The 24,006-nt window shown below is 38.8% G+C and overlaps 1 protein-coding gene across 5 annotated transcripts in view; it reads left to right on the forward strand.

The window, feature by feature from the left end:
- Nucleotides 1–24,006, forward strand: part of LOC124805317 (homeodomain-interacting protein kinase 2) — a 207,195-nt gene that overhangs the window by 156,909 nt on the left and 26,280 nt on the right. For all 5 annotated transcript variants that reach the window (XR_007017438.1, XM_047265835.1, XM_047265837.1 and 2 more), the window contains one exon: nucleotides 427–581. Coding sequence is in view for 4 of the 5 variants with exons in the window: in XM_047265835.1 (XP_047121791.1) it covers nucleotides 427–581 (155 nt within the window). In the remaining variant the exon portion in view is untranslated. The remainder of the gene's footprint in view (nucleotides 1–426; nucleotides 582–24,006) is intronic.

Here is a 24,006-nt window from a genome sequence, read left to right on the forward strand (position 1 = left end):
TGATGGCTTGCAGAGTATGTATGTAGATCTAGATGCATGCCGAGGTCACTCAGCTGAGTAATAGTTTCTTGCTTTGTATAAATATTAAACAAAAATATCTTCTTTCCAGTTCAGTACGTTTAAATTACTAATGTGCAGTTGTTGGAATCCTGTCATGCATTGAATCTATATTTTATGGTTTTTTGCATTTAATTTGTATTGATTTGAATATTAGGGTACCATCACGTAGAGCAGGCAGTGAACAGCAGATAATCACATTTAATAGTAGAATCAAACAGTCTCCTATTAAATGTGCTTGTCTGCTGTACAACTCATCCTCGATGTGGTGGGTAGCAGTCTGTTTTAATATTCACATTATAATTTCATCCTGGATTTTCCACTGGTTGGTTATGTGCAAATTAGTTTTACTTCATATTTTATTTACAGGGCATGTGTGTGTGTGGGTTGCAGTGGTGACAAGAGAAATTCTTGGGCTCCTTCATCAGCCCACATGAGTAGAGATTTGCTTGGTCCTCCATCAGCTCATAAACGAGAATTAACTGTGCCTGTTTCCAACAGCCGTGATTATGTTCCTCAGCAAGGTAGGTAACATTCATTGTTTAATTTCAGCAATTCAGAATAACAGTTATTATAGGACACATTAAAAGAGTAAGCAAGAAATAGGTTACACTGCTTGTAGTGAAAACTAAGATTCTAACGTTTTATTACAGAATCTGAGTGTTTTCCAAAGTGCACAAATCTCTTGCATGTAGATCTTCTTAAATGTCTATAACCACCCTGAACTTTGTGTTTCCTTATTAATATGATGTTACAACTAGATACTTGTTTAAATTGTAAAAAGTAGTCACAGCAGGTGAATCCCTCTCATCTTGGGACCAGAGTAACCTGCTTCTCCTTTGTAACCTTCCCCAGTCTATGCCTCACTTCAGTGACACTTCAAGAACATTTATCCACGCAGTGGCATGTCATTTCGTCCTCCTTGACACATCAGACATCAGTTGCCTTCTTTGGGTTTTTACTCATTTTACTAAAGCCATAAACTTAATTATTGCCCTCCGTAGCTAAAATACAGCATTTCAGCGTTATTCATACTGTGGAACCAGGCTTGATTACTGGTGACAGCATCAGTTTAAACTGACAGGTCCATCAGTGAAATGGCATCAGATGAAAAAATTTGCACTATGATGCGAGAATTTTTGTTTATTTCAGTCTAGAATGGATTGACCGGGTCTCTCAGACACTGGCAGATCTTGTTATATCTGCAAGAGCACACTACTCATGAGTAAGTCATTCATTGCAGCTTTCAGTTAACTTTCTTAGAGAACATTACAATAGAATCTTGTAAGTACGTTTTTGAAAGGACCCCAGATTTTGAACATCATGAGTAGGAATATGTAGTACCAAAAAATACGAATTTGGTAATGATTTGATTTTTTTTAGTGGTAAAAATGCGTAATTAAAAGTAGTCCATTTGGCGTGTTATGTAATCTCGAAATGCCACGCTTTCTGACATGCTATACCAATAAACTATAATTCAAAACATGCCTTTTTGAGAACACATTGGGGATATCACACCCAGAAACTGAAAGTTATGCCACAGTGTACAAAAACAAAAATATTTCAAATATAGCGACATTGGCGACATCTAAGCTGCTGGAGTCTACACTCGCCGTATTTACTCGAATCTAAGCCGCACTTTTTTCCAGTTTTTGTAATCCAAAAAACCGCCTGCGGCTTAGAATCGAGTGCAAAGTAAGTGGAAGTTCTGAAAAATGTTGGTAGGTGCCGCCACAACTAACTTCTGCCGTCGAATATATGTAGCGCTTCACAGGCATGCTTTGCAGGCACAAAGATAAATACTGATGCCAAAACCTCTGCATCAGTAAATAAATTAAAAAAAAAAAATGTGGAAGACGAGAATTTTTCTCCGCCCAGAGTTTCCACCACTGCATGTTCATACATTATCCAACGAAGTAAATACAAATTCCGTATTGTTCGTCTTCGAATGTTGCAGCATTTCAATGTACTATGAAAATCCGACTGTTTGGGATGTTTGTCAATATGGCCAACCCTACATTCTGAATTTTTCTACCTGTGAGAAGAGATGGTTGCTAATAGGAACTTTTATGAATTGTGAATCACATGCAGTATTCTCTTCACCATAAGAATAATATGAATATAAACATGTTGCCATGTATTGTTTCGTGTTTGCTGCCATCTCATTTAAATCCTGTCCGCAATAGACTACGAAACTAGAATGAGACAATGGCAAACACGGAAGAATATACATATCATCTCATGTTTATATTTGTATTATTCTTATGCGTAATAGTGATACAGTCAGAAATGAAGCACGGCAATTGACTAGATTTTTAAATCTAAGATTACTAAAATTTCTTTGCAGAATGTTATGTACTAAAGAGGCATCTGCAAAGATTTTCAAACGGAGAAAAATTTTCGCTAAACTCTCGTTCAGAACATCTTCTATCACACGCAGTCTATTATTTGGTTGTTGTTGATCATTGTCGAAGAAAGCAGCAGTAACAACAAATAGCAGTCTCTTGCCATTTTTCGCTAATGAGACGATATTCTCTCTCTCTCTCTCTCTCTCTCTCTCTCCCCCCTCCTCTTCTTCTTCTTCTTCTTCTTCTTCTTCTTCTTCTTCTTTTTTTAATTGTAAGCGGCAGTAGCATGTACAAAAGTGGTGAGTGGTGACAGGGCCGTAAACACTCATTATCAGAATGCGACAAACAGTGCATGACACAGTACAATTATGCATTTTCAGCTTAGAGTGGCGTAAACACCTATAACAAAGAGAACGGCACTTATCAGATCAAAGAAAAACAAGCAATCAATTCAAACCAGACGAAGCACGTGAAAAAGGAAGGGTACCTGTATAAGTACGGACAGAGCGCCTGATGCATAGCAATGGCTACCTGGTAAAGTTTACTGCTAAGCTTACTACTCGAACCAAACTACTGTAGTTGTATCGTCATTCATTCGACCTAAATTGTGTCTCATATTACAATGGACCAACTTTGTTTCCATTTGGAGGTGCAGCCTAAAACTTTTCTCTCCCCTTGAATTTCGAGTCTCAGATTTCAGATGCGGCTTAGATTCGGAAAATTTTTTTTTCCTTGATTTTGAGTCTCATTTTTCAGGTGCAGCTTAGATTCGAGTAAATACGGTAAGCCAACAGCCAATTGGAATGCAGGTATGTTATGTGACATGAGCCTCCAAAATGTGAACGCACATTTTAGGAATGTATCTGAAAGATTCAGATATCAGCATTTAACTTCTATTTGAGTTGACTTTTTATCCAGTTGCGTATACTGTTTATGTTCAATTTCACTTTTCGTAACAATATCAATATTATTATGTAACACATAAAACATAACATTATGTACACATAAAGTATCTGGTTAATAGAGGGACACCACAGCCTAAAACAATGTAAGTAAATAAAAACAAATTAATAAATACAAACCTGGCATGTGACGATTTTATTTGATTGGCGAATCCATGGAGTGCTGTGTGCACAACGACCATATATGTTAAATTAAAAGGAAGGTCAGCGTTGGCCATAATATTGATGATTTATTGATAGCAAAATCAATTTTCAATCACATAGTGATCATCTTCAGTGCTGTAAGTTAAAAATACCACATAGCTGTTTGTTGTTGTTGTTGTTGTTGTTTTTTATTCACTGATCGCTATGTTGTATTTTTAACTTCCAGCGCTGAAGATGATCACTATGTGATTGAAAATCGATTTTGCTATCAATAAACCATCAATATTACGGTCAACACTGACCTTCCTTTAAATTAACAATTTTATTTATTCACAAAGAGAGGCAGTGTTTACACAGATGTGCTTAATACAGGGTTTATATGTTCTGGGAAAAACCCGGGAATTTTTTCATCTGGGGGAAACCCAGGAAAAGTCTGAGAATTCCTGAAATTTTTCGTTGTTTTAGCTTTTGGTAAAATTTTTGTAATTACGGCTGGGAGAACTGATACCCTAACAAAGATTTTTACTTTAATCCGCTATTGCAGAAAAATAGTGTAGCAATAAAACATAAAGGAGAGAATAACACCAAAATAAAAACTTCTGTTGCGAAGAAAATGTACCATTTACAAACAACAACAAAACTCGGTGCACACACAAGCGTCTGTCGACAACAAAATGTGTCAAAGACTATGCAGTACTTCGTAATAACAAACTGCTTTCAACACATCTTTCTTGTGGGTCTCGTTTCAATGAGCGTGATGTTACAACTGTTTACATTTCTAAGAGGTTGCAGGAAAATATCGTGAATGTTGATTTGTGAAGATTTACTTTCAAAGTAAACAAAACATTCTTTTACCCAAGATGAATTATGTTACGTGTGAGAATGTGCAATGAATTTCGTAAATCACAGAGCATTAGACTCGCCTTCAAAACACTGAGGACCAGCCACTTAGGAAGATTTTGGGCTGAGAAGACCAGTCATTTATGCCGTTATTTAATATTTTAATGGCACATTTGCATTTGATGTATTTTAAAAGGCTAACAAATGCTAAAAGAGAGAAAATTTCAAGGCTACTTTTCATATTTGTTACAGTTCTTTCATAGATTACAAATTATACAAAACCAGTGACAGAAAGTGTAATTATCTTTCAAAAAATAGTGGGGAGTTGTGAAAGGTTTGGTGTACAACAGTGAAATTTTTAATTGTGGTTGCTAGAAAGATTCAGATGCTGCAAAATAAGATGTGCTCTGAAGATCCTGTGTAACCACATCTTCAGAAAAAATTGCAAAATATTTTTGATGACCAATAATATTTTAAAAGCTTAGTTGTTCTTGTACTGTTTGTATAATAATTTAAACCATTAACTTTTTCTATTTGTGTGTCCTATTATGTAACAGTGATGTTGCAATGGGCTGCTATGCTCTGAATATCTGCTGTCACTGGCTAGTGAGATAGCGTGACATGAGCTATGATTGGCTGACAAGAGTGTGTTGCAATTTTGATTTCACTTCTTAGGAAGCTACAGTGCTGTAATTGGTGGAATTTGTGTTTGAACTTTAGTAATACAAAAATATGCAATGTAATTGTTGCCACCCGTCAAAGATCTGTCTAAAGCACATTTTTTTTACTGGGCTGCATTTCCTAAAATGCCGGGAAGTTCCATGCCAGTGTATAAATCCTTCACTATTCAAAGGATTGACAAGTTTTATAGCTCTGAGGGAAAGTGTATTTCCACTTACGACAGAAAAGAGCATATTAAAACTGAGAAAAACTATATTTTTAACTGAGAAATCCGAGAAAAATACGAGAATTATTTTTTTTTTTTTCCTGTATGTGTACACACCCTTTAATTGACTGGAGCATCGTTCATTTTGCTTATTCCCATTAGTGAATCACTACTGGCAATATAGATTTTCATTGTTAAAATTCTTAGTATACTATACATATTAACCTAACTGAACTAATTACATGACACTGCATACATTAACATCAATACTCTGTAATCCACATTATGGCACATGGCAGAGGGTACCATGTACCACTACTAGTTATTTCCTTTCCTGTTCCACATGCAAACAGAACGAGGGAAAAACGATTGCCCTTATATCTCCATATGTGCCCTAATTTCTCGTTTCTTACTGTCATGCAATGTATATTGCAGTCAGCTTCAAATGCCAGTTCTCTAAATTTTCCCAACAGTGTTCCTTGGGAAGAACATCACCTTTCCTCCAGAAATCCCCATTTGAGGTCCCGATGCATCTCTATAACATGTGCGTGTTGTTCAAACCTACCGGCAACAAATCTAGCAGCCTGCCTCTGAATTGCTTTGATGTCTTCTTTTATTCTCACCAGGTACAGATCCCAAACACTCAAGCAGAACTCAAGAATAGGTTACACTAGTGTCCTATATGCAGTCTCCTACCACACGTTCCTAAAATTCTCCCAATAAACTGACCTTGACCATTCGCCTTTCCTATCACATTCCTCAGATGCTTCTTCAATTGCATATCGCTTTGCAGTGTTTGGCCCAGATATTTACACAACATGAATGTGTCAAGCAGGCAACTACTGATGCTGTATCCGAACATTGTGTGCTTGTTTTTGCTATTCATCTGCATTAACTTCCATTTTTCTATGTTTAGAGGTAGCTGCCATTCATCACACCAACTAGAAATTTTGTCCAAGTCACCTTGTATCCTCCTACAGTCACTCAACTTCATATGCCATAACATCATCTGTGTAGTCCTACCTTCACAGGTGTTTGAAGAATGTGTCAATGGTTACTTGTTTCTTCTCTCCTAATATTAATATTGTGTTGTCCATTTTTCAGAGAGGACAGCTTACTGTTAATCTTCCTGGAGCACTCCCACACGGGTGTCTTTGTTTTGTTGTGACGACAAATTGGAATCGAGCTCTGTTGAGTGAATAATGTGTATGTGTGTAACATATTAACAAGCATTTATTCCATTTATCATAAACAAATTAACACAGAATGCTTTTCTAGTGCAGACTAAGTGTGTATTGAGAAAATAAGTAGAAAAGATTTTGAAATAAACAATGTTGTGATTTCTAGTGCTGCAAAATGTGTGTGGTGACTGTACCGGGATTAGGGACACAGTTATGAAACCAAGAATTATTGAAAAATTTAGGAAGGAATGGCCACATTTACTGTGCTCCTTCAAATCTGATTCATGCACATTTTGTAGTATATGTAGACGAGTTTTTTCAGTTGCATGTCGTGGTAGAGACTATTGGCGCAAATACGTGGTTAGCAAAATACATTCCGATACAATGAAACTGAGGGACATGGAGAAGAATTTAACAATTTTTGCTAACTCCTTGGAAGATGAAAGTTTAGTAATCTGTAAATTTTCAAAATTGGGGGAAAAAACCTTAAATTTTGTTCAAAAAACTTAAATTTTGTTCAAAAAACTTAATTGCTTAAAAAATTTTTTGGTACCATACCTATATTGCTATATTATCAGCTTAAACCGTCTGTGATATATCAGATAGCATTAGAATCTTCAAAGGGGAATCTATATGTTATACACATAATACCAATTGGTGATCCGATGTTAGCGAAAATGATTTGTTACTGTTTTATAGTCTGGCGTTTATTTGGTAATAAATATGCAATCAGTCACGTTTTTACGATTTTTTAACAGAAAAGTTGAAGTGCTCGATGGAACATATATCCATCCAGGAAACACACGAAATTTTCAGTGAAATTTATGTTTGAGCTTTTCAGAAATGTTCAGCTGGCTCGTAGGATCCTGCCTAACCACACAACCAGAAAAAAAATTAAGTGTTGCCGCACATCAAAGATCTTCTTAAAACTCAACCCCCTCCCCCTCCACACACACACGCGCGCACGTACGTATGTACGTACGTTTCATTTCCTAAAGTGTGGGAAGTTGTGTGCCAGTGTATAAAACCTTCACCGTTCGAACAATCAAAAGGTTTACAAGTCCAATGGAAAGTATATTTTCATTTAATTTGGAATAAAGTACTTTCACCGGTAATTATTGTACTTTCACCCATGAAAAACTGTGCTTTTGCCCGGGAAAAAGTGTACTTATAACCAGGCTATCAGGAAAAATCTCGATTAATATGTTCTCTTATTTGATGGAAGTACGAATACTGTTTCTCGAAAAACCCAGATGGATTTATATGTATGATTTTGGGATGATGATAAATCATGAACAAGAACATGTTGCTTAGATTCGGTTTTTCTGAAATGTACAAGGGCAAATGATTTGCTCAAAGATGTTGGGCTGGGGAGGGGGGATGCGGTTGTCAATGGATGGACTAAATGTGAATTTAAAAATTTTGAATGACTTTAACAAGGAACCAAAAGGATACTTCAGTTGCCTACAACTGCTACAAATTGGGAACTACAGTTTTCATGTATTATGTGGCACTGTCAAAACAGGCATATCCAAACCTAATTGGGGAATTGAATCATTTTTAAAAGTGCTTTATTATTTATTTCATGATTCACCTGCATGATGGTCACTATACACGGAGATAACTCGATCTTAATCTTTTACTAAGTCATTTTGTGGAACAAGATGAGTCGAAATTGCCAGAGCAGCTGAAAAAGCTCTAGAAATACTTGACCATATTCGAACATATCGTTACTGAGATAAATTGAAAACTATTCCTCAGTCATTAAGTTTCAGAGTTGTTTTCGAAGCTGTCAGTGACAAATTGCTAGCTCCTAAACCTACATTCTTCAACCCAACAGCACACTTATTAGAACCATTTTTACTCAATTTTCAGAGTAATATCTTGATGGCTCTATTTCTGTATGATGTAATACGTAATGTTATGGACATTTTGTTGCAGCAATTTGTGAAGCTAGATGTCTTAAAAAGCAAAAACGCCTGGAATGAAAGTCGGCTTAAAGGATGTAAAGAATCTCATTACATTTACACACTTCAATCTGGTTTTTGCTACAAGAAGTGTGCTGAAAAAAATTAGAACTGTATCTCAAGAGGAAATATTGTTGCAAAGGAAAATATGCAAACATGCATAATTGGCACAGTAGAGAAGTTACAAGAAAGATCACTGCTCAAACACGACTTAACCACATGTGATTTCCTGCTTGAATCCAGAAATTGTATTAAATCTGGGAAGTAGCTTAAAGAAGATTGACAATATGTCCCAAAATTTTGGTATCAAATGGAGGAATGTAGGATTCAAAGGCAGACCATGTCAAAGTTGAATTTTTTGAGATCTGCAAAGAAAAAAGAATTGAAGATCTACATCTACATCCATACTCTGCAAGCCACCTGACGGTGTGTGGCGGAGGGTACCCTGAGTACCTCTATCGGTTCTCCCTTCTATTCCAGTCTCGTATTGTTCGTGGAAAGAAGGATTGTCGGTATGCTTCTGTGTGGGCTCTGATCTCTCTGATTTTATCCACATGGTCTCTTCGCGAGATATACGTAGGAGGGAGCAATATACTGCCTGACTCTTCGGGCAAGGTATGTTCTCGAAATTTTAACAAAAGCCCGTACCGAGCTACTGAGCGTCTCTCCTGCAGAGTCTTCCGTGGAGTTTATCTATCATCTCCATAATGCTTTCGCGATTACTAAATGATCCTGTAACGAAGCGCGCTGCTCTCCGTTGGATCTTCTCTATCTCTTCTATCAATCCTATCTGGTACGGATCCCACATTGCTGGGCAGTATTCAAGCAGTGGGCAAACAAGCGTACTGTAACCTACCTCCTTTGTTTTCGGATTGCATTTCCTTAGGATTCTTCCAATGAATCTCAGTCTGGCATCTGCTTTACCGACGATCAACTTTATGTGATCATTCCGTTTTAAATCACTCCTAATGTGTACTCCCAGATAATTTATGGACTTAACTGCTTCCAGTTGCTGACCTGCTATTTTGTAGGTAAATGATAAGGGATCTATCTTTCTATGTATTCGCAGCACATTACACTTGTCTACATTGAGATTCAATTGTCATTCCCTGCACCATGCGTCAATTCGCTGCAGATCCTCCTGCATTTCAGTACAATTTTCCATTGTTACAACCTCTCGATACACCACTGCATCATCTGCAAAAAGCCTCAGTGAACTTCCAATGTCATCCACGAGGTCATTTATGTATATTGTGAATAGAAACGGTCCTGTGACGCTCCCCTGGGGCACACCTGAAATCACTCTTACTTCGGAAGACTTCTCTCCATTGAGAATGACATGCTGCGTTCTGTTATCTAGGAACTGTTCCTATCACACAATTGGTCTGATAGTCCATATGCTCTTACTTTGTTCATTAAACGACTGGGGGGAACTGTATTGAACGCCTTGCGGAAGTCAAGAAACACGGCATCTACCTGTGAACCCGTGTCTATGGCTCTCTGAGTCTCGTGGACGAATAGCGCGAGCTGGGTTTCACACGACCGTCTTTTTCAAAACCCATGCTGATGCCTACAGAGTAGATTTCTAGTCTCCAGAAAAGTCATTATATTCGAACATAACACGTGTTCCAAAATTTTACAACTGATCGACGTTAGAGATATAGGTCTACAGTTCTGCACATCTGTTCGACGTCCCTTCTTGAAAACGGGGATGACCTGTGCCCTTTTCCAATCCTTTGGAACGCTACCCTCTTCTAGAGACCTACGGTACACCACTGAAAGAAGGGGGGGCAAGTTCCTTCGTGTACTCTGTGTAAAATCGAACTGGTATCCCATCAGGTCCAGCGGCGTTTCCTCTTTTGAGCAATTTTAGTTGTTTCTCTATCCCTCTGTCGTCTATTTCGATATCTACCGTTTTGTCATCTGTGTGACAATCTAGAGAAGGAACTACAGTGCAGTCTTCCTCCGTGAAACAGCTTTGGAAAAAGACATTTAGTATTTCAGCCTTTAGTCTGCCATCCTCTGTTTCAGTACCATTTTGGTCAAAGAGTGTCTGGACATTTTGTTTTGATCCACCTACTGCTTTGACATAAGACCAAAATTTCTTAGGATTTTCTGCCAAGTCAGTACGTAGAACTTTACTTTCGAATTCATTGAACGCCTCTCGCATAGCCCTCCTCACACTACATTTCGCTTCGCGTAATTTTTGTTTGTCTGCAAGGCTTTGGCTATGTTTATGTTTGCTGTGAAGTTCCCTTTGCTTCTGCAGCAGTTTTCTAACGCGGTTGTTGTACCACAGTGGCTCTTTTCCATCTCTCACGATCTTGCTTAGCACATACTCATCTAACGCATATTGGACAATGGTTTTGAACTTTGTCCACTGATCCTCAACACTATCTGTACTTGAGACAAAACTTTTGTGTTGAGCCGTCAGGTACTCTGTAATCTGCTTTTTGTCACTTTTGCTAAACAGAAAAATCTTCCTACCTTTTTTAATATTTCTATTTACGGCTGAAATCAACGATGCAGTAACCGCTTTATGATCGCTAATTCCCTGTTCTGCGTTAACTGTTTCAAATATTTCGGGTCTGTTTGTCACCAGAAGGTCTAATTTGTTATCGCCACGAGTTTAACTGCTCAAGGTAGTTTTCAGATAAAGCACTTAAAAAAATTTCACTGGATTCTTTGTCCCTGCCACCCGTTATGAACGTTTGAGTCTCCCAGTCTATATCCGGCAAATTAAAATCTCCACCCAGAACCATAACATGGTGGGGAAATCTACTCGAAATATTTTCGAAATTATCCTTCAGGTGCTCAGCCACAACAGCTGCTGAGCCAGGGGGCCTATAGAGACATCCAATTACCATGTCTGAGCCTGCTTTAACCGTGACCTTCACCCAAATTATTTCGCATTTCGGATCTCCGTCAATTTCTTTCGATACTGTTGCACTTCTTATCGCTATAAACACGCCTCCCCCCTTCACTGTCCAGCCTGTCTCTGCGGTATACATTCCAATCTGAGTTTAGGATTTCATTACTGTTTACGTCTGGTTTCAGCCAACTTTATGTCGCTAGTACTATATGGGCGTTGTGACCGTTTATTAATGAGAGCAGTTCTGGTACCTTTCTATAGACGCTCCTGTGGTTTACTATTAGCACATTAATATTGTTATTCCCTGTTGCGTTTTGCCTACTGCTACCTTGCCGCGTCTCAGGAGGCATCTTGTCGGGCCTAGGGAGGGAATTCTCTAACCTAAAAAACCCCCATGTGCACTCCACACGTACTCTGCTACCCTTGTAGCCGCTTCCGGTGTGTAGTGCATGCCTGACCTATTCAGGGGGACCCTACATTTCTCCACCCGATAGCAGAGGTTGAGAAATTTGCACCCCAGATCTCTGCAGAATCGTCTGAGCCTCTGGTTTAAGCCTTCCACTCGGCTCCAAACCAGAGGACCGCGATCGGTTCTGCGAATGATGCTACAAATAGTTAGCTCTGATTCCACCCCGCGAGCGAGGCTTTCCGCCTTCACCAATTCCGCCAACCACTTGTACGAACTGAGAGTGACCTCTGAACCCAGACGGCAGGAGTCATTGGTGCCGACATGAGCAACAGTTTGTAGTTGGGTGCACCCAGTGCGCTCTATCGCCGCCAGCAGGGCCGCCTCCACATCTCGGATGAGACCCCCCGGCAAGCAGACTGGGTGAACACTGGCCTTCTTCCCCGACCTTTCCGCTATTTCCCTAAGGGGCTCCATCACCCGCCTAACGTTGGAGCTCCCAATAACTAATAAACCCCTCCCCTCCGTGTGCCTGCTCGGACCTTGCTGAAGGAGCGGCCACATGTCCACTCGCAGGCAGAGCGGGCGATGCCACACGGCCAGCCTCCACATTTACCCTCCGCCTCGTGCGCCGCGAACGCCGCTGAACCCGCCACTCCCCTTTTGGAGAGGGTGGCCCAACCGTGCCCAGTACCCGCGAAGGTGTCTCGACAGCAGGGACAGTGGGTGAAGCATGTAACACCTGCGGTGTACCATGCGACGCACCAGACTCCCCACTGCCGCTGCAATCCGAGGCAGCAGCCTGAAGACGGCTGACCGCAGCCATCAACACGTTCAGCTGTTCGCGAACAGTGGCCAGCTCCTCCTGCGTCCGGTCACAGCAGTCACACATCCTATCCATCCTAAGAAATCAATTTACTCTAGAGAGTTAATCAATTTTTAACTATACTGCTAATTCACTAAAGGAGGCTGATTGTTGACTAAACTGTGGTTTCTAGCCACTTCTTGTACAAAACAATGAAAATAGCACTACCTGTCTCTGGACTGTATTGAAAACAAACACTAGCACTACTGGCACTATAGTTGACTAAAGGGACTCTCTCTGACTGTATTCAAAACAAATACGGAATCTATGGAACACTATTACTAGCACTCGACAATTAAAGCTTTCTAAAAGCAAAAACACACGGAAGAAGAAGTGACAAGTAAGAAAAATACAGTTAATACTTAAATTAAGGTAGTTCGCTGCACAGCAGACGTGAAGCAGACGGCAGTTACGACAACGCTGACACTACTGGCACTATGGATGACTAAAGGGACTCTCTCTCTGACTGTATTCAAAACAAACATGAAATCTATGGAATGCTATTACTAGCACTCAACAATTAAAGCATAATGATGAGATGAAATGTTACAAGAGAAGTGAAATTCATCTTGATGAAATCTGGATTAATGTAATCAAATTCTCTTCAAAGCCCTTCAAAGCATGTCCAAAATTCTGGGATTTTGAGCAAATTAGTTTAATAATCTTATATGGAATTGCTTCTGGTGGCTGAGGCTTTTCTGTAAACTCTGAAATAATAGCTTAAAATAAAACAGGAAAAAGACATTATTACTCAAAGATAAAAATATGGTGCAGTCCAGGATGCAAACAGAATTGTCTATTTCACAACCACAAAAGTCTTATAAACTGTTTTCGCAATGCACATTTTTTGTACAAAGACGATATGGAACATAAGGTGAAGGAAGGCGAAAGAGAAAGGGAAGAATGATTATTGAACAATTGAAAACAAGCTGAAATCAAAGAATTAGAAACAGAAAGAGCACATACTCGTATGTTGTGTGAAGCTTCACAGATTGTGGCAGAGATAGAAAATTTAAAGAAATGGTTTTCTCATTTTTATGATAACAAATTTCTGCAGTTTGTTCCCTTTAATCGGCAAGTTACAATGTATATATATTAGTGAAAAGAGAATTTGTAATTTATTATTTTGTAATTTTATGGCCTGTAAATCAGAGTGTATTTAAACAATGGGAACTCCTGGATGGAATGGAACTATATGGTGGGTGGCTGGGAAGATAAGGCATGGGAGATTTCTTTTCATGCAGGGTTGGGAGGGTAATTATGATCTGTAAAGGCCTCGGTGATACCCTCGGTATATTTTGAGAGGGACCGCTCATAACTGCAGATGCGACTGCTGCAGGTGGCTAGGGTCTGTGGAAGCACCACCAAGCGGCTTCTTGGTATGCAACTGGTGGTAGCTGTCCGATGAGTAGGATCAAGCAAGTGAAGCAGACGGGAGAGAGGGTGTTGGGGTTCTGGAGGAATGTGGATGGGGTGTCTTCACCCTGAATCCAGATCACTAAGTCATCAGTGAATCTGAACTGGGGAAGGGGTTTAGAATTCTGGGTGTTTAGCAAGGATTTCTCTAGGTGGCCCATGAATAGGTTGGCACAGGATGGTGTCATGCTGATACCCATACCTTTACCCCAGATTTGTTTGTAGGTAATTGTGGGTGAGGATGTAGTTGGTCATGGTGACTAGGAAGGAGGTTGTTGGTTTGGAATCAGTCGGGCATTGGGAAAGGTGTTCAAGAGCGGTAAGGCCATGGGTGTTAGGGATGTTAGTGTAAAGGGAGGTGGCATCAATAGTGATAAGCAGGGCACTGCGTAGAAAGGAACATAAACTGTTGAGAGTCGTTGGATAGAATGGTTGGTATGTTTTACATAGGAGGGCAGGTTGCGGGTAATAGGCTGAAGGTGTTGGTCTAGGAGAGCAGAGATTCTCTCAGTGGGCGCACAGTAACTAGCCACAATGGGATGTCGTGGGTGGTTGTCTTTATGGACATTTGGAAGCATGTTCTAATTCATGGAGTGGTATGGTTGAGGAGAGAGATGGACTCCAGGGAGAGGTTCTGGGATGCTCCTAAGGATTTGAGCAGAGACTGGAGATCTTGCTGGATTTCTGAAATGGGGCCACTGTGTCAGGGTTTGTAGGTGGATGTATCTGACAGCTGGCAGAGTCCTTTTTCTGGGTAATCCTTGTGGTTCAAAACAACAATGGTGGAGCCTTTGTCAGCAGGTAGGATTATAAGGTTGGCATCAGTTTTTAGGAGGTGGACTGTGGTTCTTTCGGTGGTTGTAAGATTAGTTTGCATGTTCGGGGATTTGGGGAATGGTGATAAGGCAACATTTGAGGTTAAGAAATTAAGCAGGTTAGCAGGGGATGAGTTAGGGGCATTTGGGGTGGATCACAGTTGGATGGAGGAGTGAACTGAATCAGGCAGGGTTTGGCATTGTTCTTTGGTTGACTCTGATTGGTAAGGGTGGTGACAATAAAGTGTTTCTGCTGTGGGGAGCGGGAGGAGGAGATAATATCTTTAACAAGTCCTGCACGGTTGATTGTGATTGTGGCAAAATGTGAGAACTTTGGAAAGGACTCCGTCTACCCTCCAGACTGTACTTAGCTGCCCCAACCTTTCACCACTGCATGCTCCCCAGCAGCGCTTTACTGACTGTCACCCCTACTCTGCTATGCCTCCCTCTTCCCGCTCCAGCCTCCTCCTTACCCCCACCCAACTGCCTCTCCCCTCATGTGCTGCTGCTCGTACTGTGGCTTCAACTGCCAGAGACTGTGGTCATGTGTTTATAAGTTGCATTTGTGTGTGTGTGTGTGTGTGTGTGTGTGTGTGTGTGTGTGTGTGTGTGTGTGTAGGCATGACAAAAAGACTGTCACAAATAAAGCTTTCAGCCATTAAGGCCTTTGTCAAAATTAGAGGACTCTCTCTCTCTCTCTCTCTCTCTCTCTCTCTCTCTCTCATGGAAACACAACTCACACATCTCCAGTCTTGGGCAACTGAGTGTGGTGTGTTTGTAATTTGTACTGCTAAAGTAATAATTTGTAAATAATTATGCATATTCTAATAGTAATCAGTATAAAGCTTTGAAAAAGGGATGTTTTAGTCTCAAATTTAATAAAAAATCAACATGGAGAAATATTTGCCTTGAGAAACTTGGAAAAAACCTGTATAAAAACCTTGAATTTGAAAATTGCTCATCGCTGGACAGCCTCTTTATTGAGCTCATCTTGCCTTTAGCTTGCAGTGACCATGCAAGATGTTCGTTCAAGAAAATAGCCTCCAAGTGCAGTTGTGTGAGAACAAAAGTGGGAGCTCTAGTTGAAAGATTGGATTAGATCAATTATTCTTTCTATAGACCCACAGGAGACGGGATCCTCCTGGGCGTGGAACATGTCAGATAAACACATTAGAAAAATGTAATTAGAAAAACTTCAGTTTCATTAATTTTAATGATCCTCAGCCAATAAACAGTAAAATTATGTACATGAATTAAAATTAAACTTCTAATATTTACAGGTTTAATACTTACATCTGCTTTCATTTAAGGGGACCACACCATGGTTCAGGTCGAAAAAAATCGATTTTTGGTTTTCATCATATTTCGATAGATTAAGGTTTTATTTAAGTACTCTGAAAAGGATTTTGCTGAAAAAATTTTTCTTCGGGCATTTAAAGAGCATTTTCCTACCACATTTGTTTATATGCCACACCCATTTTTCTGCATATATTTTAGATCTTTATATCCCCTACATTGCATGTTAGGGTTTTTTCTTCTTTTTACTCCTGAGGAGTGCGTTGGCTATCCTTGTAATGCAACAGCCGGTATTCTTTTGTTTCTGCTGTTTGTAAACAACATGCGGTTAGTTTTGTTCAAGTGTGATTGTGAGTAGTTGTTATACTTACGTTTGCAGTGCTTGTTTATGTGTGTTTTGTTGTGTTTATTGAAGATGACGAAATGTAAAGGCATTTTCAAGAAATGACAGTTTAGAGGAAACAAGTTTATAAAGCTTTCTGTACAATAGGTTATGTCGTTTGGCAACGATGTTTCTAATTGTAATTCTTCAACAAGTGTACCATCAAAGAAGCTCTCACCATTTCAAGAGATTTACAATGAATTTACTGTAAGTGACAAGGGGTGCAGTAACGCAGTAATGTTATTATAAATTTGAGAATATTATCAGATGTAATATCTAAATTTGTACGATATAGACAATGTGGTGAGTCTCAGAGTGTGAAAATTTGTGAGAGTGCCAGTGGGAGAAAAGGCCTAGCAATTGCTTTGGATTTAATTTGCACTAAATGCTCAGCTGTGATTTCATTTATGAGTTCTTCAAAACCAGATACAAGTAGCTCTTAAGAAATCAATATTAGATTAGTTTATGCCTTACGATACATTGGCAAGGGCATGGCTACAGGGAGAACATTTTGTTCAGTGATGAACTTGCATCAACCAGCAAATAAATTTGAAAAAGTGACTGCAATATTAGAGAAAGCGGTATGTGAGATTAGTGAGGAAAGCATGAAACTGGCTGCTAGGAAAGCAGTGGAAGAAAATGATGGATGTTCGGATATTGCAGTTGCACATGATGGAAGTTGGCGGAAAAGAGGACATACTTCTGTGAATGGAGTAGTGTCTGCCATGAATGTAGACACCAGGAAAGTGTTAGATGTGGAGATAATGTCTAAATATTGCAAAAGTTGTAAAGTCAATGAACATAAAGAACACAACTGTGTGGCTAATTTTAGAGGAACAAGTGGGTATGGAAGTTCATGGAGTACAACAAATATTTCATCGCTCCGTAGAAACAAGAGGTGTATGGTACACGAAATATTTGGGCGATGGTGACAGTAAGGCATACAACAATGTGGTGAACTGTAAGCCTTATGAAGATGCCATTATTAGCAAAATAGAATGTGTAGGCTATGTTCAAAAACATTAGGGAACAAGGCTGAGAAAACTTAACTGTTGATATGAGAGGAAAAAAATTAGAAGATGGAAAACTGTTGACCGGACAGGGTCGGTTAACTAAAACTGAAATAGAAAACTTGCAGCTATACTATGGGCAGGCAATTGGGAGAAATAAAGAAAATTGGGAGGCAATGAAGAGAGACGTTTGGATCATATTCTTCCATAAGTCCTCTACCGATGATAAGCCATGTCATGGAGTGTGTCCATCAGGAGAAAATTTGTGGTGCAATAGGGCTCAGGCAACAGGAGAATCTTATTCTCACCAGCCTTCTCTTCCTGCTGCTGTTATTACAGCACATAAACTTATTTTCAGAGACTTGGCTCATCCTGACCTTCTAAGGAAATTTGTGCATGGGCAGACACAAAACCCAAATGAATGTTTCATTAGCATAATTTGCAACGCCTTCCTAAAACTGTATTTAAAGGCATGCATGCAATGAAACTAGGAGTTCGTGATGCTGTTATTACATTCAATTGTGGTAATATTGGAAAGTGTGGGCCACTGAAAAAACTGGGAATTAATCCTGGTGAAAATATGATCGCTGGGCTGCAACATTGCGATGAAATGAGGATAGCCGATGCAGACAGGTCTGCTTCTAATATGGCCAAGAAAGCAAGACAAACATCCAGGAAGATGAAAAAGAAGCTGGAAGTAACAAATTTCAAAAGTTTTTTCTTTAAAGTCAATTTCCCGCAAACTAAAATTTTCGGTACATATGCCCCATTATATCAATCAGACTCTCTGCATCACATAAAAAGCCACCTGTGGTACTACATTCACTAATATTCCCCCATTAGGAAGTTCACAAAAAATATTTTCCGCAGAAAAAACTTTATATTTTATGTTAATAAATTTAAAAAAGTATTTCTTAAAAACTATCAAATGGATAAAGTAAGATTTTAGTACAGTTGACTCTGTTAGCATCATGCAACATCCAATAAAAATATTAAGGTCCTGCATCAAATAGTATTTCAGAAATGGGTCAAATACTTGCCTAAATTAACATGGCTTAGATAGGCAAAGTGTGGTCCCCTTAAATCCATCATTCGCACAGTAGCTAGTTACTTGGCTACTACAGCCAAGTATTGTCAAAAATTAAAGTTAATAAATTTTCATTAAAATGGTCTGCTGCACTTGTTGAGAAATTCACTTATTAATGTCAGTAAAATTTTGATTAGCTGCACTTTTTAAATTTATATTTGATTTACTATTTATTGCGATGTTTGTATCACCTGCAAATAAGACAAACTTGGCAGCTGATAATGTAACAGATGACAGGTCATTAATATACACAAGAAAAAGTAATGGGCCTAGTATGGAACCTTTGGGAACATGTAATTTCTTCCCAGTCAGGTGATGTCTGATTACCTACTGCTGAAGTGTTACATAATGACACCCTTGTTTTCTATTAGTAAGATACGTCTGAAGCCACTTTGCAGCACTACCAGTGATGCCATAATATTTTAATTCACTTAAAAGAATGCTGTGATTCTCACAGTCAAAAGGCTTTGACAGGTCACAGAATATGCCAATTGCCTCTTAATTTGTTGTCTAATGAATTAAGGACATTTCACTGTAAGTGTAAATAGCCTTCTCAATATCGGAACCCTTAAGAAACCCAAACTGTGACTTTGTCAGTACGTTATTTTCACTAAGGTGCGTAAGTAGACACTTGTACATAATCTTTTCAAAGATTTTTGAAAAAGCTGGCAAAAGTGAGATCGGTTGGTAATTTGATAGCATTTCTTTGTTCCCTTTCTTGTGGAGAGGTATAAATTCACCACATTTAAGCCAGTCCAGGAATGTTCATGTGATAAGTGATTGAGTACACTAATAACTTAAGATACGACTAAGCTCACATGAACACTCTTTTATTAACTTTGTTGATACGTTATCATAACCACTAGAATGATTTGATTTCAAGGACTTTATGATGGATTCTATGTCTTTGGGTGAAATAAGTGTCAATTCCATTTTACTGAGATTGGTTGTGTGCTCTGGTCTCAGATATTCCATTGCATTATTTACTGAACCTGACAACCCCATGCTATCTGTAACAGAGACAAAATACTTGTTTAAATGGTTTGCAACACAACATGCGTTTGTTACAAAGGTTTCATTTATTTTTAGAGCTATTTGTTCCTCCTCATTTCTGGTCCTATCTGTCTCTGACTTAACTATATCCCATATTGTTTTTATTTTATTGCTGGATGTATTTATCTTCTTCTCACAATGCAGGTGTTTAGATTTCTAGATAACCTTCTTCAATATTTTGCAATAATTTTTGTAATGAGCTATAATGCTAGTATCAAAGGTGTCCCTACATATAAGATAGTTTCCTTTTTGTCTCACATGATATTTTTATCCCTTGTGTGATCCATGGTTTCTTATTAGACTTCTGCTTAATCTGAGTTACCTTCAGGGAAAACAATTTTGAAATAAGGTGCTAACTTTATTAATGAATGTTTTGTATTTTCCATTTGTGTCTTGGACGCTGTAAACATCCATCCAATTAATTTCTTTGAGCAATCTCCTAAATTTCTCAGTGTTTTACTGTTTCATTGGCCTTCTGTACTCAGTTCTGATAGATGGTTTACCTTGACAATTTTCAAAATTTAATGGTAGGTATTGCATGTCATGGTCAGATAGCCCATTTACTGCTGGTTTTTTAATGTGCCTTAGTTGCCTAGAATTGTCTGTAAAGATACTATCAATGGCAGCCTTAGAACATTTGTATACCCTAGTTGGGAAATTCACAGTTGAAATTAAATTGAATGACAATGTAACTGATTTCAGAAACTGTTCACTGACAGTGTTTTTCAGGACATCTATATTAAAATCGCCAGCAACCACTAGTTCTTTGTTTTTTAGTATTAGATGAGATAAATCTTCAAGAGTGTTTATGAACAGGTTCAAATTTCCTGAAGGTGAAGGTGCTCTGTATATGGCTATTATTATAAAGGACCTATTATGAAATTCTATTTCTGTTGCACATGCTTCTAAGTGCTGCTCTACGCAAAGTTAATTAACATCAATATTATTTAAATTTAAAACTGTTTTTAACAAATGTGGCAACTCCTTTCTCCATATTTTGTCTACAGAAGTAAGAGACTAACTTAAATTCTGTAAGGTTTGACATATCTATACCAGTGGGCACATGATGTTCAGAGAGGCAGATTATATCAGCTGGGTTCGATGACTCTAATTCATCAATGCACATAAGCAGTTCATTAATTTTACTTCTAAGCCCTCGAATGTTTTGAGGAACTAAAGATAGTTGGCATTTCACATTTACTGAGATGAAATCGGGTGGAAATAAAATGTCTGCTGATTGCTGCAAATTTTTAATGAACAGTTGTGTTTGCTAATCCAGTGTGCCAGGATTATGCTGTTTGATTTCTTTCCCAAACTGAAGGTTTGTTTCAATCTTTACTTCTCTCAAAACTTGACTTTGCACTGTCCTACTTATCCTAAAAAAGGTGCTGCTCCAACACCTATGACCACTGGTATATTACCACTCATGGCAGTGCCTCCCGTCCTTATATTTCCTGCTATTAGCCCAGCCAGTTTACCCTTCCCTTTCCTGTTGAGGTGTAGGCCATGTCTAGCATAATCCCACCTACCGAGAGAATCAACAGGAACCAAACCAATATGTGACCCTGCACCCGACCCAAGTAGCCGTTCCATCTCCAAATTAACTCTCCCAATAGAAGAGTTTAAATGAGGTCGGTCATGGCATCCCAGAACAGACATAAACTCAACACTGGTATATTGTGTTGCTGATGCATGCAATCTTTGCCAGGTCACACTCTATATTGTACCCAGGATCTCTGTCAGTATTATTGCCAGGCCCACCCACAATAACCACGGTGCCTTCCTTGGAAAATCTTTACAGAGTGAACATATATCCTCTGTCACCTAACCCAGACCAGCACTAGGTTTAAAAAAATTTGTGACCTGGTGTTCTGATCCTAACTGTTCCTGCAAAAGTTGGCCTACCCCTCTGGAATATGAACTACTTAACAACAAAACTTTCTTTCTCTTTGCTGACTTCCCTACATTCTTATTCAATTTTCTACTGAAAGTTTGTTGTGCCCTCTCTACACCTACCTCTGTCGGAGGCTCATCAGTTTCGAACTGAAGCAACGGGTTAAACTTATTCTTCACATTCACCACAGTGCTGTCAGACAAAGTTCTAGGTCTGTTCCTACTGTTACCTGTTGCCACTTCCTACCTCTCTTTACCCTTCTCTCTCCTTAACCTGTTCCGGTCTTTCCTAACCTGCTCAAACTGTGCCTGAAGGGCAGCAATTTTCCCTGTGTATCTTCTACAACAAAGGGAAAGGTAATAAAGTTGGTGAAGTCCAAGCCCTGTGCTCTGTATATATCAGTCTTTGAATATACTGCATTTGTTTCAGCTGTGTGGTGGTTTCTCAGTAATGTTTGATTTAGTAAGACATCAAAATGTCGTGCCCGTACCGCCTGCGACATCAACGTTCTTCATGTGTGGATTTTTGTCCTCTTTCTGAATAATGTTTCACTTTTCTTCGTTAGTGAACTGCCACACTATCCTCGTATTTATAGCATATCTTGTACACACTCCAACTCAAAAAAGAAAATCACGCACTGAGAGTTAATCAAGCACCTAAGTCACACTATACCGTACATGAATAAACAAAGACCAGTGACTGAGCTACATGTGGTTTATCATTTTTTTGGCCGCTAAAACATCGCTCCTGCCTCCAATTGGCAGTTGTCAAAAGGTCACAGGTCATTGGAGCTACTGCCAATGTTTATGAACTACAGTACTGTATTGTGCTTCCTTGTGAAGCAGGGAGGGAGAATGTATAAACGAGTAATGTTAATATGCATTTAATGCATTTGGGATTGGTACTTCCAAAAATGAACGTGCTAATGACGATTCGGTCATAGGCTCTAATTCTATTCCTGAAAGGGATCATGATGCAGAAAGTGAAATGAGTGACAAACAGCTACACAGCGAAGATAATGTTGTTACTCCTATCAAAAACATGAGTTCACTCACTGAGACCAATCAAGAGTCTCTATTTACAAGCGTGGTTGGTTCTGGCCCCTCTTCCAATGAATCATCACCTTTGTTATTTGTGAAGAGATGGGTATCTAAATGTCTCAAAAATGTTTCTACCAAACTGTCTGTAACAGATCTCACAATACAGTAAAACCCCATTTTTATGCTCCCTCAGTTTACATTTGCCCACTTTTTACGTTCATTTATGTCAGTACCAAAAGAACTCATATTTCCGCAATATAATGCTTTCCCGCCATTAATGATTTCTTGTTAGAACACTTCCCGCATTTTAAGTTTTCTTTCACGTTATCCTAATGTTTAAAAGTGATTTTCGTGCATATTTCTGCATAAATTATGTCATATTTGTGCTCAAAGTTAGCCTTGAAAGAAAGCAGAAAACGTAGACTACACGCAAAGTTATTGATCGTATAACATAGCATTAGCGTGGTAAGCAAGATTTTCATTGTCGACATGTTAGGTCATGGCTGCCTGTATTATAGGTTTGCAGTGCTTGAAAGGGTGAAAAAGTATGCTGAGTCACTGCCTTAGTGATGATCATGGTCTGACGATAGTCAGCATATGATTGTTTGGATAAACTCATTCCAGAGTGGTTTGTTGGCCCGAGAGTGTTGGAAATTCCACTTGATGGCAACATACTGAGAGAGAAGGTGCTTCAATTTGCTGCAAAAATTGTGATCACCAACTTCACAGCATCAAATGGTAGGATCGATGGATTTAAAACTCCTCATAACATTGTTTACAGCAAGCTGTGTGGTGCAAGTATTGATAGTGGAACTGTGAATCAGGAGAAAAAAGAACTGCAAAATATCTTTAAGCTTATAAATAAAAATATATTTTTAAGGTTGATGAAAGTGGTCATTTTTAAAACATATTACCAAGTAAGACTTTATATTTTAAAAGTGAGAAATGCCACAGTGTAAAACTGAGTAAGCATTGCTGATAGGTCTGAAAAATTACCTCATTTGGTATTGGTAAATTTAAAAATCCAAAGTATTTAAAAAATATGTGAGGACCCTGACCACTAATTATAATTCCAACAGCACTGTATGAATGACCAACAGATGTCCAGCACACTCTGAAAATCTGCAGTTCACAAATATTAAGTTTATGTATGGTGCTTTGTATACTGTGGAGAGAAAAGTAGAGCTAATTGCAATTAGAAAGAAATGAAAACAATTAATTATTTCGGATTTTTTAAATAGGCAAAGTTCAAAGTGTTTTAATTTCATGTTTTCAACAATGTAAAGAGAATGACCATAAGAGTAATTTATTCATTTTTGCTTGTAGTGTTTCCTATGCTTTCTTGTATTTTACACTTTCCTGCAATTTGCACTTCTTTAGATCCATCAGCTGACTCTGAAGTATATCTTGCCCCTTTGTTGCAAAGCACATATTTGCTCTATTTCCTCACGTTTTTCGTTTTACTCTTGCATTGGATTCTCCCTT

Source organism: Schistocerca piceifrons, chromosome 7 (assembly GCF_021461385.2).
Source record: "Schistocerca piceifrons isolate TAMUIC-IGC-003096 chromosome 7, iqSchPice1.1, whole genome shotgun sequence".
NCBI lineage: Eukaryota > Metazoa > Arthropoda > Insecta > Orthoptera > Acrididae > Schistocerca > Schistocerca piceifrons.